We start from the raw sequence: 15,757 nt of genomic DNA on the forward strand, positions 1-15,757 counted from the left end.
CTCTAAGCACACACAGTTCATTGGGACTAATCTTATCTTAACAAATGCAGCTGTGCCATTGCGTCTCAGGATTTGGGAAAACACCGTAAGGACACCGTGTCTTCGAGCACTCCAGAAAGTCAGTAGCACACCAGTTAAAACTCAGTAACATTCTATACTTGAGGAGGCTGCAGAACCAGGGAAATAAAGGAGAAGAATTTCCAGAACATTGTGTGAAATGCTGCCAAGAGGTCATGTAGGACAAGGACTAAATGGGGGCCAATGGAGGCCAATGAGTGCGCAACGAACTTGGAGCAGGTGAAGCAGAAACAAAGAGTTTTTCCTGCACTTTTTTTAGAGTGAAGTTTGAGAGCAAAGAGGAGAGAAATCGTTTCTCTGTGCTTCAGTCTATAAATTATAATTATAATTAGTGACCACTTAATATAGTGCCCAGACAATTAATACTCCGGCTTAGGCACAGCTTACCTTCTGATTTGTATGAGTTTATTTGATGAGCATTGAAAATGTTTGATTTGCCCCCAAACTGGACTAAGGTCCATTCCAAAAAACAAAAACCCAAACAAAACAAAACAACACAACCACTGCTGCTGAGCCAATTCAGGGTCACAGAGCAGAGTAGACGCTTGCTCCCCAGAGGGTTTCCAAGGTCATAAAGTGGATGGAGCACAGCTGCTGGCTGTTTCGTTCTAAGAAAAAAAGAGAGCCCCAAATTCAAATGTATTCGACAGAGGCACATTTATTAGGTCTGAAACAGGACAGAGACAAAGGCAAATCATCTGGATGAGGCAGAGCACTTGACAAGAAAACCGTTAATCAATACCCAATTCTAATGACAGGCATTTTCATTGTGTGCTAGACAAATAAGATGGAAACTATATTCAAGCTTACAAAGTTATATTATACAAGCAGCATTTGGAGAACTTTAATCAAAGGACTATAAGGAAACAAATGAAATTACTGTTGTGCTGGAAACATTTTGTGATATCCTTAAATGCTCTTTTAAAATGATGTTTCGATGTTCTCTCATGCTCTAATGTACGTGATTTAACCTTTTCCAATTGTGAACATCTGAGCTATTAAAGTGATTTTAAAATGTAAAAAACATTCAAGGATAATGCCTTCCAATATTAAAAATATCACAATTGCCTTTCATCCTTCTAAGCAGGAAGCTATTCACAATGTCCCAGTGCTGTCTGTGATGGGACAGACATTTCACTGTAAAGCTAGGGAAGATGGTACTTTGTGGAAGCTTCCCTAGCATAGATGTTAAGTGTTAACAGCGTCAGGGGATAGGAAAAGTTGGTGGCTACGTAGCAGCATGAACTCACGGTGACAGTGGCCAGGAGACCCTCGGACACATTGGCGACAATGATGCTGATGAGGAAGATGATGGAGTCCAGGACAGGATACTTCATGGATACAGTGATGATGAAGAAAATCATGCCAATGAAGATGGACACTCCTGCCACAATATGAACAAAACGGCAAGGGGGGTCTTCTCATTTCCAACTCCTGAAGCCAGGGAGGCAATTCCGATGACGGTGCTGTCACCCGTGGTGATGACCATGCAGGTTGCTGAGCCTATAGGAGAAGTAGACATTTTATTCCAGGGGTCCTTGGCTTTATAGACTTATCTTTGATGACTTACATGACATTAAAAGACAAGTATCAATTTTCTAAGCTCTTCAATTTTATGTTTTGTCTAGGAAAGGCTTTGTAATAAGAGATGGTAGAAATAGACAAATGTGGCCTGAGGCAGAAGGCCCTTAGACCTGGTTGGACTGACCTTCCAGACAGGCTGCAGAATAGAAGACAATGTTCTTTGTTTCCAGGGCATTGTCATGGGTGCAATCACAGGACCAGGACAGGGGCTCTGATTCCCCTGTGAGTGAAGAGTTATCCACCTAGGAGAAAATTTGAAAAGATGTTCAAAATTTGGCTTCTTGCCCGAGTTATACTGAAATTGGTAAAGCCAATGGAAGATCAATGGGTGAGGAGCTGATCCTTAGGGGTGCCACACGATGCTTACCTTGCACCCCTGAGAAGACAGCAATCTGAGGTCTGTAGGAATCTGGTCTCCTCCTTTAATCTCTACTATGTCCCCCCCCACCAGCTGCTCTGCGGGGATTGTCTTCTTCTCCCCGTCTCGGATGACAAGAGCTTGCTGGGAGAGAAAAGCAGGACAGGTGTCTCAGATCCTGGACCGCTGCGAAGCCCCCTCCTTCAGTCAGACCTCTCAGAAACTAACAGATTAAAACACATAACTGTAAGATTAGCAACAGATAGCAAGAAAGAGTGTTGCATGGAGCTTTGAGAACTAGCTCTTTCTTAAGGATGAATTCGTAGAGACACTCTTGAAAGCACCATAGGCTATTGCAGGCCGAGACAGCAAAGTGAAGGCATGGAAAAGGATGGACATGGAGCAACAAATTGAGTCTGAATGACAGTGGCTGCCATGTTTAGGAAGAGCACTACACGCGAAGGCATAGGATCAAAATAGATTTCCTTTGATTCTACTATCATTCCTTCTGGTTGGCAGTTCTTGGAGGGGAGGGACAACCCCGCTCTCCTGCTGTGTGTTGACAAAGGCACATGGACTCTCTAGAGGGCACACAGCAAAAGAAAAAAAGGGGGTGGGGTGGGGGGCAGGCGGTTTCCAAGAGTGCAGGTAAGTGGATCAGGATCAAGAGTTTTCAGACAGCAAGGGATCGAGCCAGCACTTGAGCACAGACCACTTTGCCATCTGCGCCCTCTTTTTTCATTAGCAGATGCAACTTCACATGAGGGTAATTCTGAAAGATGGCTGGCCTACTCACCCGAGGAATCATTTTACTGACGGTGGCCATGATGTTGGTACTTTGGGCCTCTTGGTAGTAGGCAAACATGGCCGTCAGAATAACCACCACAGCCAGCACAGCACCCAAATACACCTGAGTGATGAGAGAAGACCAGAAAAGCACACAACAGTTGTGAACCAGATACCACAACTAGATTTCCCCATGGCAAGACATGGGACGTGGCATTTGGTCCCATCTCATTTACACGACACATTTGCCTATTTTAAGTGCAAAATTCCAAGATCTATATATTTCTTAATTTAAGCAAATTCGTAGAGTTGTGCAACCACCACTACTCTCAGCCTTTAGAATGTTCCCTTCATTTCTCCCTCTCCGCCCCTCCCCCCCAGCTCCTCCCCCCCCAAACCTCACTCCCTTGTGCCTGGAATCCCCTGGTCCCATCTCCAGTTCTCAAACCAAATTCAATGCCACTGTATCCATTCTGACTCACAGTGACCTTGGTGGTCTCCAACTGTTGACCTTGTGATTAGCAGCCCAACGGGCAGCCACTATGCCACCAGGTTCCTTTCCTCAGCCCCAGGCAGTCACTAATCCGCTCACTGTCCCTACAGATGTCCTTCCCCTGGATACTTCAAGCAGTATAGTGTATATCATCCTATTCAGGTTGGTAATTTTAGTACTTAGTTCTCAAGTCATAGATGCTTGGAGGAGAAACAGCTAAGAAAGGCTTCACATACCTATAGAGTTGTGGGTTTTTTTTCCCCTTTAGGAATTCATAAGGCTTTCTCATTTTACTTTATTTTTAAAAATTCATGCTCACATTATCCCTGAGCCATTAAGAGGTCATTTCTGTTTTACTGATGGGAAAGTTGATTTCCTAAAACCCACACAGCGCTTAGTGACAATGTCCTGACTCCACTCCATGTTCTGCCTTCCCACAAAGGCTTCAATTAATGGTTTTATTCTCCCTTAGTTTCCAAAGTAGCAGAACCATCATGGGGAACAGCTAGGGCCTTACATTGTCTAGGGATGAGGACCGGTCATGGGAGTATTGAATCCCATATGTGATCCAGCACAGAATGGCTCCCATCCACAGGAGGACAGAGAAGCCCCCCACCATCTGCTTGAGGAACTTGACAGTCTCCGGGGTCTCCTTGGGAGGGCTGAGGGTGTTGTGTCCATCCCGAGCCAGGAGAGCTGCTGCTCTTGCTCCAGAGAGTCCCTGCGAAGGGCAAACAAAACCCAAACAGGGAATGAGACAATTCTCCTCTGGAGTTTGCAACAGGGTCCTACAGATTGTGGTTAGGATAATTAATCAGTCAGTTTAATGAAGACTGGGGGACAAGTGGACAAAGGCCTCAGTCCCCCTTTCGTCAGTGATGAAAGAACATTTAATGCTGACTATGACCCAGGCATGCTCTACCTGTATTTTTTATCTATTCCTCAAAATAACCATATGCAGAAGGTGGTATTGTTAACCTTGCAACCTGCCCAAGGTCACAGAGCTGGTAAATGGCAGTGCCAAGCAAGTTCAACCCAGGTGACCTGGCTCTAATGTCTGAGCTCATAAGCACTCTGAGACACTAAAGGATTTTATTTTACTTATTTGTTTATTTATTAATCATTTTATTGGGGGCTCATACAGCCCTTATCACCATCCATCTATCCATCCATCCATCCATCCATCCATCCATCCATCCATCCATCCATCCATCCATCCATCCATCCATCCATCCATCCATCCATCCATCCATCCATCCATCCATTGTGTCAAGCACATTTGTACATATGTTGCCACCATTATTTTCAAAACACGTTCTTTCTACTTGAGCCCTTGATATCAGCTCCTCATCTTAAAAACTTATTTAATCTTTTTCTTTTTCTTCCTCCCACTCCCCCACCCTCCCTCCCTCACGAACTCTTGGTAATTTATAAATTATTATTATTTTGTCATATCTTACACTGACTGATTTTAATTTCTTGGAGATTTCCAAAGAAATAAATGTAGGGGGGGGGGGGTTTGACATGCAGAAGCTAGTCACTAAGATTAAGGGCAGAGTCACGGCCGGAAAAGATGTACCACCTAGTCTATGATTTTACTTGGCACAACCATTGCATCATGCCGATTCCAACTTACAGAAAACCTATCGAAAACCAACCAGCAAACAAACCCAAACCAACCTCATGGCCATTAATGCCGATGGACAGCAGCCTGTAGGACAGGGTCGAACTGCCTGGGTGGGTTTTCGGAGACTGCAACCCTGCACTGAGGAGTTCTGGTGGTCTAGTGGTTAGGTGTTGAGTTACTAGCCATAAAGTCACCAGCTGCTCCGTGGGGCAAAGGGTTAGGCTCGGAAACTCACAGGGGCAATGCTACCCTGTCCTGTAGCATCACTATGAATCTGCATTGACTCAGTGGCAGTGAGTTGGGTTTGGGTTTTAACCCTTGAAGGGAATGGCTGGTAGTTTATAAAGGCTGACCTTGCAGTTAGCAGCCCAGTGCCTAACTGCTAACACCCCCCTTCCTCCCACCGCCCCAGGATTTCCAAGGCTCGAATCCATAGGTTTACAAATTCATTTGGCCTACTGCCTCCTTAAAAAAAATTACTCAGTGCCCCTGGCAATGGAAAACGTTTGTACTATAGCCTATAATCCAGGATAAAGTGGGGCCATCTGCTTGTGCAGCACCCCCCAACCCCCAGTCATTCCAGGAGCACAGGTGGTGTAGTGGGTATGCTGTTGGGCTGCTAACCGAAAGGTCAGCCATTCAAAACCACCAGCCACTGTGGGAGAAAGATGAGGCTTTCAACTCACCTGAAGAGTTAGTCTCTGAAGCCCAGAGGGCCGGTTCTAACCTGTGCTATAGGGGTCGTAGGAGGCAGACCACCTGGATGGCAGGGAGTCTGCGTTTGGGGTCTTTCCAGCACCCCGCAGGGGCAGTATCACCCACTGTTCTAATCTTTTTTTTTTTAATAAACCATTTTATTGGGGGCTCTTACAGCTCTTATAACAATCCACACATCAAATGTATTAAGCACATTTGGACCTATGTTGCCATGATCATTTTTGAAACATTTTCTTTCTATTTGAGCCCTTGGTATCAGATCTTCTTTTTTCCTTCCCTCTCCCATCCTCCCACCCTCATGAACGCTTGAAAAATTAAAAATTATTATTATTTTCATATCTTAGACTGACTGCTGACTCCCTTCATCCATGTTTCTGCTGTTCATCCCCTTGCGTGTGGGTGGTGGTGGTGGTGTGTGTGTGAGACGTCGGTCATTGTGATCGGTTCCCATTTTCTCCCCCTTCTCCCCCCATCTTCCACCTACCCTCATGGTATTGCTACTCACATTATTGTTCCTGAAGGGTTAATCTATCCTGGATTCTGTGTGTTGAGAGCTCTTCCCTGTATCAGTGTACATGCTCTGGTCTAGCCATATTTGTAAGGTAGAACTGCAGTCATGGTAGTGGGAAGGAGGAAGCATTAAAGAATGAGAGGAATATTGTGTGTTTCATCGCTATACTACATCCTGGCTGGCTCGTGACCCTTCTGTGAGGGAATGTCCAATTGCCTACAGATGGGCTTTGGGTCTCCACTCCAACCCCCCTTGTTCACATCGATATGCTTGTTTTGGGACTTTTTATGCCTGACACTTGATCCATCAACACCTCATGATCACACAAGCTGGTGTGTTTCTTCCATATTGGATTTTTGCTTCCCTATTAGATGGCCGCTTGCTTAATTTCAAGCCTTTAAGACCCCAGATGGTATATCTTGTAATAGCAGGGCACCATGAGCTTTCTTCACATTTGCTTGTGCATTCATTTTGTCTTCAGCAATTGTGTCGGAAAGGTGAGCATCATGGAATGCCAGGTTTTTAGAACAAAGTATTCTTGCATTGAGGAAGGAGCTGAGTAGAGGCCCAATGCCCATCTGCTACCTTAATACTTAACATATAAATATATATACGTATACCTATATCCCTAGCATTATATGTTAATATATTTACATATATACATGCCTGCATTTAGACCTCTATAAATGTCTTTTGCCACCTACTTCTTTCCTCTATTCCCTTTTGCTTTCCTCCTGTCACACTATCATGTTTGACTTTCATTCAGTTCTCAGTAATTTCTCTTGGCTACACTGCACTTGATCAAACCCCACCAGGCATTCTCCATTTCCCTTGCCATTGATTTTAGATCACTTGTTGTTCCCTTGTCCCTGGGTTTGTTTGCACTAATCTTTACAGAAGTTAATGGTCACATCTTTCTCCCATAGAGGGATTGGTGGGTTTGAACCACTGACCTTTCGGTTAGGGGGCTGGCTCTTAGCCACTGCGCCACCAGAGCTCCTTTCCTGCAGAGCACAGCACAGTGCTTTTCTACTTTTCTGCACACGCATCCTGAGTGCTTGCTCATCTTACCAGTGACAAGTCCTACCCAACCTTTGAGCTCCTCACAAGGTCCCTTTTTGTCAGAGGCTTCCCTGTGTTGTGTGCTGTGTTCACAGGTGCACGGAAGTGTGCTCACCCTTTTTTGGATATCTTGTATCTTTAGTCATAGAATTTCTTTTAATCCTTCTCCAACTATCTCCTCTTTCTGAGCCCTGGTTCCCAAGGACTCACCGTCACAATGTTGGTTCCGTATTTCTTTTCCAGGTCTTCACTACTGAGCTTGTGGTCATCCTGAAATCCATGAAAGGAAGAAGAATAGAGGGGTTTAGATCCTTCCACATGTCCCAACCCTGAATGTTGACCAGTCCATGAGAGCTGAGTACAGCACTGATCATGGGGAGGGGGGTCAGGAAGTGTGATAGGAAAAGAAAAAAACACCTCTTTTGTCTGAGAGCTAGGGAGGGGTCTTCAAGCATTTATCTGAATTCAAGTGTTAGGGACTATCTGGCCATTGCTGAAGGGGTCAGACTGAATTTCTTACCACATAGTAGCTATGGAGACAAACTCATGCTGTAAATAGCAGTTCCAAAGAAGAGTAGCTCTGCTTTCTGTCTTAAATGCTGCAAATGCACAGGAAACAACCCCTATTTATTGAACAACTACTATATGCCTGGTCTTGCTTAAACTCCCTTAGAGGTAGAACCATGTTTTATTCCTATTTTACAAAAGAGGAAACTGAAGTTTAAATCAAACTCAAATTTGAATACCGCTCATGCAGTTTCAGGATTCATATTCTTTTTTTTAAAAAGCCATTTTATTGGGAGCTAATACAGATATCATAACATTTCATAGTTCAATTACATCAAGCAGTCTTGTGCAATTGCTACCATAATCGGTTTCAAAACATTCTCTTCCTTCTTGAGCTCCTTGATATCAGCCCCCCTTTACCCTTCCTCCTCTCCTGGACCCCCAGGACCCTGCTTCTACTTGGTGTCTCTATAGGCTCATCAAGCCTGGTTTCATATACCAAAAATCACGTAACAAAAATTCTAGAGGATTACCCAAGACAAAATGCATGAGATAAGCTCCAATATGAAAAAACAAAACAAAACAAAAAAAACAACCACCACCACCCCCCCACTAACAAAACAAAATAGAAATGAAAACCAGATCGGGTCCAACATGAAGCAACTGGCAAGGGGGGAATCCACTGACAAAGTCAGGTTTATCACTCTGATCTTAGGATCTTAAACAGATAGGAGCCCTGGTGCTGTAGTGGGGTACAAGTCGGGGTGCTATTCACGAGGTCAGCAGCTTGAAACCACCACCTGGTCTATGGGTGAAAGGCAAGGTTTTGTGCCCCCATAAAGATTGACAGCCTCGGGAATCCACAGGCCAATTCTGTTCTGTCTGATAGGGCCAATAAAAGTTGGAATCAACTTGATATCAGTGAATGTAAGAGTTTATTCTTAAATGTCTATCTTCTTTCTCATGTGACATTATCTATCCAGAACCTATCAAGGTCTAGTGACTTTGGTTGTCCTCAACAGGCACTGGGTTCTGTACTTTCCTGGCTGAAAACTAGCAGGCACATACTTCTGTCTCACTAAACAAGCAGGGAAGCGTGAGCTCAGGGACTTTCCCTTCTGGGATCTTCTGGGAGCATCTCCAAGCATAACATGGGGATTCTGCATGGGGCCTGGGCGGATGTTATCACACCATCCCCTTCCCCCACCCCCACCCCAAAGAAACCAGGAAACAAATCTCCGGGTGAATTTTCAATTGCCTGACTTGGATTCTTGTTTTGTAAGAGGGCCAAGTTCTCAGGAGGCCCGTGGTTAGAGGAACCCATTGGGCTTAAGGTTACCGACCAGATCAGCTTTGCCCGTAATCTCTTCTTTCTGGCGGTTCTTTTTGTGGTTCCAGAGCACGTTCTTCAGGCCCTTGGACTTCTGGTTGTCCTCCTTGCTGGTTTTCTCCGTGGCTATAGCTCCATTGAGCTCCACCGAGTAAATTTCTAGGGTTTTCTGGAAGACAAACAGGGGTTGCAACACTGGCTGCAAGTATCTTTCCTGAAGCGAGGGGCTCTCTGTGAGTCAGGTATGGACAGGGGCAGGGCATGGGACCCTCTGCCTTGGTCTGGGGAGCGAGTGGAGTGGAGGGGAAGGGGAAAGCTGTGGATAGTTTCTCTCTTTCCCCTTCCAGAAACAATTCGCCACCCTTTCTCCTTCTCGCTTTCCAGCTTCGCCCATTCAGAGGGAAAGTGGGAGGGATACGGCAGGCCTGCAGGGCCTCTTAGAAGAATGGTTCTCCCAGAGGCGGTGACTTAGTTAGGGTGCCCTGGTGTCCGCTCAGGCTCATGGTAACTGTGCGGGACCCCGTGAAACCCTGCCTGGTCCTGCCATCCTTACACTCGTTATGCTTGGGCCTGTTGTTGGCGGCAACTGTGCCAATGCTTCTTCGTGATGGTCTTCCTCTGTTTCGTGGGACCCCTTCACTTTCCCAAGCACGAAGCCTTCAGGAACTCAGATGGGCATTGATCTCCCCCAAATCCGGACAAAATCCCTGCAAGGGGCTTCAGGCGCTGCCCAGTGTTGTATTTCCCACAGGGCACATCAGATGTGTGTCCTCTTCCCTAGGCAGGGGACTGTCCCCCGAGCTCATGAACTGCACCAAGTTGGGCGTGTGGATGGCGTGGGGAGACAACGTGGTGCCGGACAAGAAGATAGACAGATGGGAACTCTATTCTCTCCCTCCCCCAGCTTGGGACCAAGTGCCGCCCAGGGATCAGTGGAACTGCCCCTCCCCGCACCTCTGCACACCTGGGCTACATTCTTCACCCCAGCCCACCCTGGGGGCGGGGTGTGTGTGTGTGTCCCAAACCTGGAGTTTGGGGCCAGGGAGAGGGGTTACTCTCCAGTGTGGGGAGATCACCCAGCGGTGAGGCCAGAGGCCGCTCTAACACCAGATAGCCCGCAGTTCCTATCTCTCCCCCAAAACCCAAACCCAAATTCATGGGTTTGAATGGATGCCCACTCACAGCGACCCTGTAGGACAAGGGAGAACCGTCCCGGGGCGGGGCGGGGTGGGGGTGGGTTGGAGACTGTAGCTCTTTGCGGAGTAGAAAGCCCTATCTTTCTCCCACGGAGTGGTTTTGAACGTCCCGATCTTGCAGTTAGCAGACCAATGCATAACCACCCTTCTTCCAGAGCTCCCCACGGCCCAGGGCCCCTGCTGCAGGTGTCTTGGGGCCCACGCACCTTGATCATGATGCCAAGGCTGCGGTGGGGGTCTGGGAGGCTCACAGGGTTGTCAGGCAGCTGGAGAGCAGGCCAGGCGTGGACAGCCCCGCAGACCCTGGAGCTTGGCGTCCAGGACACCTGCTCTGCTTTTAAATCCCCGTGACTCCGCCCCTGGCTGGCGCGGCACCTGCGGGCTAGTGCTCGCGGGTCAGAGGAGGGCGGCTGGGGCTGGGGGAGCTGGGTCTCCCACAGTCTAGGCTGGGCTCAGGACCTTAAGCCCCACACCAGGCTCCGGAGAAAGTCCACCCTGGCTTTTCTTTTAAAAACTCACCCTGCCTTGCTCCCCCACTACCCATGTCTTTTTTCCCCGTCTTCTTCTCTTTCTTTCCCCCTCTTCTTAGTTGGCTGCCGTATGTATGGCTGAATTGGGTTTGGCCCCTGCCAGTTGCTGGACCTCACCCCAGGGATGTATGTATATGGTAGCTTTTCCCCTATGCCTCCCTATGCCTCGTACTTGTCCTTTTGTGCTTGGCTTACTTCACTTAGCATGATTTCCTTCAGTTCTTCCCATGCGGCAATGTGCTTCATGCGTTCATCGTTGCTTTTTAGGGTGCAGTATAGCACGGATGAAACACAACTTTCCTCTAGCTCTTTGGTGCTTCCTCCCACCCCCACCCCCCACCCCCACTATCATTACCTCAATTCTGCATTACAAATTGGATTAGACCAGAGTAGGCACACAGCTACAGATAAGAGCCCGCAACACAGGGAATCCAGGATAGATAAACCACCCAGGGCCAACAATGAGAGTAGAGATACCAGGAGGATTAGGGGAGGGTGGGGGGAGAAAGGGGGAATCAATCACAAGGATCAACCTAGAACCCCTTCTCAGGGAGATGAACAACAGCAAAGTGGGTGAGGGGTGAAGGAGGACCATGTAAGATATGAAAATAGTAATCTATAATTTATGAAAAGTTTGTGAGGGAGGCTGGGCAGGGGAGGGAGGGGGAAGAAATGGGGAGCTGATATCAGGGGCTCAAGTGGGAAGAGAACGCTTTGAAAATGATGATGGCGGCATATATGCAAATGTGCTTGACACACTGGATGAATGTATGGATGGTGATGAGAGATGTAAGAGCTCCCAATAAAAGTATTTATTAAAAAAAAAAAACCAACAACAACTCACGCTGCTTTTCCATTAGACGAGTTTATAAACATCCATAACCAAAGAGAAGGAATGTTGTTCCCAGCAGCATCTGCTCCCTACCAGGGTCCTACTGGTGGTTTTGAACTGCTGATCTTGCAGTTAGCAGTCCAACGTCTAACCACTGAAACAATAAAGGGTCAGAGGAACCCTAAGACTAGTTCCCTAAGATAAACCTTTCCCTTGGGTTGGAACGATTTCTGCAGGCCACCCTGCCACCAAGTAGTAGATTAGCCAGTAAAATAACCAATATCCTTGTGATCAATTAACAATAGGAGACCAAATAAATGGTCACCATGTACCCTGAGGCAAAGAGGAGACGGACTTGTCAGGGGCAGAAGGGAAGCTGGATCCCGGGAAAGAAAGCAAACAGACTGGATCTAGTGAGAATGCTGTAAAAACTGAGAAAGAGCAATTTGTATGAAAATCGTCAGAGAGGAACCCAATTTGCTGTGTAAACGTTCACTTAAAACACAGGAAACCGTGTACAACAGTCTGAGGTCCCATCCCTTCTGCCTGGAGAAGTCTCGAATCCAAGATAGGGGACATTGGAGGCATAGGTAGCTGCTGCTCCCATCAATGGTTTGAGCCCCTGATTCAACTCTGCACAGATACAGACTAGAACAGCAGTTCTCAACTTGTGGGTCTCAACCCCGAAGGGGATAGAATGATCCTTTCAAAAGGGTTGTCTAAGACCATCGGAAAACGCATCTTTACGATGGTCTTCGAAACTGAGACACCGCTCCTCTATCCGTCTCCAGGCGGGCCCGCCCACATACGAGGACCCGGCGTGAAGACTGTTACCCATGCTGCACCATGCTTCAAGACAACATTTCATTGATTTGCCATTAGAAATAAGTATTTCACAATATATAATTACTTATTGTTTTGTTATTAATCACTATGCTTTAATTATGTTCAATTTGTAACAATGAAAATACATCCTGCATATCAGATATTTACATGACGATTCATAACAGTAGCAAAATCACAGTTATGAAGTAGCAACGAAAATAATTTTATGGTTGAGGTCACCAGTCACCACAACATGAGGAACTGTGAAGGGTCGTGGCATTTGGAAGATTGAGAACCACTGGACTGGAGAAATATGATGTTCCGAGATATCCCTTAATTCAAGGCCAGGTCCAACTCCAAGAGTATAAAACCCAGGTTCATGTGGACTTGGGGGAATAGGGGAGTGAGATGCAAGAAAGAAGAGTGGGCTAAGGGAAAATTGACCTTATATAGGTGGAAAAAATAATCCCAAATTATGCTCCCTAGCCACTTGGAGAAGATTGCTACGTGTTCTTCTTGGGGGCAAGGGTGGGAAAGTATTACTAATGAACTCGGCAAACAAGTTTCCACTTGTTTTAGCCCCAGGGGTCAGTCACTATCCACACTGTTCTGGGAACTGGACCCTGAGCTCTTCCACTTCTGATGACCTTCCTTGGGTTGGCTGTGGAGCTAGGCTATTTGAGCCATGGATACCTTCTCCACCCACATTCTCAAATAGAAGAGTCTGTTTGAGGCTAGGTTTTGTGTTCTTGTCTTTCAAAAGAAGCCTATTCATGCCAAGGGTCTCTTCTAGAAATGTTCCAACAGACAAATATTACATGTTTGGGAGAGGCTGATACAATATGTGCAACTATTTCTAGATCATTTTAAATCAAATGTATTTGAAATTGTACTAGACATATGAATGGTAAGGAGACATGGTACTAAGATTATGTCTTTTTTCTCCCCTCTCTGAGAGATTGCATTTGAGTTATAAAGGCAAAATTAACAAATGAATAATTTATAATACTTTATCAACAATTTATTAATTTTGCCTCTCTAACTCAAGTGTAACTTCCTAGAGGGAAAAATAATGGCCCAAGGAAGAAAATCACTTATAGCACTAAAGAGTGCAAAGTCTGAGTATATTAGAACTTAAAGAAGAGAGTTCTTTGGGGGGAAATGGCAAGATTTGATTGCTTAGAATAATTTATATCATCTTGCTACTCCATTGCACCCTTCATGAAAGGTGAGGAGAGAGAGGGGGAGGGTAGTTGAGTTATTCTTTTGGTTATTGATTACTTCCGGTGCCTGAAGGCAACTTTGTACAGGTGCGTCCGGTGGAAAGTGATGTCCTTCAGCTGACTCTTGAGGTGTGAAGGTGAGTTGAAGAAAATCAAGGTGACAGTGCAAAGAGGAATAGTCACTTTCTGCTTCATGTCCGGGGTGGCTGGTGCTTCTACTGCCAACCCCTCCTCATCCTCCAGCTTCCTCCTCTTCTACACACACCAATTGTTCCCCACACACGAGTTTCTCTACTTACTTCCTGGATTTAGAGTAAAACGAGTACACAAAGCAAAATAACACTGCAGCTAAGTATAATTCTAAATTGTTTCCCAGTTTCCTCATTTACGTGGTTAGGGGCTGACAAGTCACTGCCAGCTTTTTCTGTCTTTCTAGAATGGTTATATATATATTCTATATAGGCCACACTCCCTAGGAGATTACTGTGTTAGTCTAGGTAGACTAGAGAAACAAATTCATTTACATTCATATGTATATAAGAAAGGTTTATATACAAGAGCAATTGAATATTGAGAAAACGCCCCAGCCCAGCCCAGTCCAGATCAAGTCCATAAGTCCAATATTAGCTCATATGTCCAATGCCAATCTATAAAGTCCTCTTCAGACTCATGAAATACATGCAATGATGCCAAATGCAGGAGGATCACAGGCCAGTGGGTTAGAAGTCTTGTGGATCCAGTGGCATTGTAAGCATCTCAGTGCTGCAAGGGTCTCTATGTGGCTTCTCTGGCTCCCAGGGCTCTGGTTGCATCAGGGTAGGTCCCTGTGGCTTTTCCAACTCCCAGGGCGTAACTCCATGTGTCTTGTCAGTAGAGTGTCTCTCAGGGAGTGAGCCGAGAGTGTGTCTCCTGCCTCCAATGAAGAAAATATAAGAGTTCCCAGAATTCTCAGGAGAAGGCCATGTCCACACGGAGGCCTCATTGGCTATGACCCAATTGACAGACTAGACTCCACCCCTTCACTCTTAATCCTCTCAAGTCCCAAATTGACACCAGATTATGTAACTACCACACCTACATTTCAACTGAGTGGCTACTCAGAGCAGATCTTGTCATGGAGGTGATGACACTCTATCAATCTTATTATGGGCAATGATTATGAGTGGTTGCTAGATTTAGGGACAAGTGGGGTTGTCTCCCCCAAATGTCTGTGCTAGCAGAAATCATCTGCAAAGGACCATATACAGAGGTTGGAAAGAGATCAGGCACTAACTGGACACCTATGGGAAGACCCAAACTGAGCCTGCACACACCAAGACCCCATAGCACAGATGAAGCCCAAAACCTAGCCTCCACCTAGGCCATGACACCACCCAGGTGGGCCTAAACTCAGCCAATGAGGTCAACCAATACCTTCAGCCACACCTCTGCAGCCAGAGGTGTTAAATCCCCCTGCTGTGGGAAGGCCAGGTCTCCTTTTAATCTGCCCTTCTCAGGGGCATGTTGTCAGGAGGGCCTCTGCTTGAGGGGCATGTTTGTGGCCCCTCAGGGCTCGATCTGGGTCTACTGGGGGCACACATGCTCTTGGTCTCTTGGCTTCTTGGTCCCCAAGGATTCACCAATTCCACACATGTAGGTGTTCTTTTCCATGGGCTTTTCGTGCCCAGTTTTGAACCCCAGCATGGCTTCTGCGCAGCTTGGCATGTTCTCCAGAAATAGTGTGTACCCTTTTGAGACTGTAATATCTGAAACTTTTCTTTTCCTTCATAAAAAACTCGCTAGGATGATGAAAATGCTTCTGCAATGTGAATTCTCTCCGCACAGTGTAGCAAGAACCAAGGCTTACCCCACTCCAGAAACTTAACAATTATATCATTACACAACTGCCAAACATATATTGTAACTACCAAACCAGAAAATCATAGTCCAGCCAAATCACTGCCAACTTAAAGCAACTCTTGTTTGAGCCCGTTGTTGCAACCATCTTGTTGAGTGTCTTCCTCTTTTTCACTGTCCTTTGACTTTACAAAGCATGCTAGTCTTTCTTGCTGACATGTCCGAAGTACATGAGACTGAGTCCACCACCTCGCTTGTGAGG

The 15,757-nt window shown here is 46.1% G+C and overlaps 1 protein-coding gene across 1 annotated transcript in view; it reads right to left on the reverse strand.

Annotated features, from left to right (window-relative positions):
• Nucleotides 1-716: 716 nt before the first annotated feature.
• The window catches only part of LOC101663783 (potassium-transporting ATPase alpha chain 2-like), a 33,320-nt gene continuing 18,279 nt past the window's right edge, over nt 717-15,757 (reverse strand). Inside the window, 8 exon segments of the mRNA XM_045294006.1 lie at nt 717-1,483; nt 1,486-1,581; nt 1,787-1,904; nt 2,030-2,164; nt 2,817-2,930; nt 3,817-4,020; nt 7,427-7,486; nt 9,067-9,222. Of these exon segments, the coding sequence (XP_045149941.1) occupies nt 1,224-1,483; nt 1,486-1,581; nt 1,787-1,904; nt 2,030-2,164; nt 2,817-2,930; nt 3,817-4,020; nt 7,427-7,486; nt 9,067-9,222 (1,143 nt within the window). The 3' untranslated portion in view covers nt 717-1,223.

Source organism: Echinops telfairi, unplaced genomic scaffold (assembly GCF_000313985.2).
Source record: "Echinops telfairi isolate 266 unplaced genomic scaffold, ASM31398v2 ScPeMD7_2565;HRSCAF=3150, whole genome shotgun sequence".
NCBI lineage: Eukaryota > Metazoa > Chordata > Mammalia > Afrosoricida > Tenrecidae > Echinops > Echinops telfairi.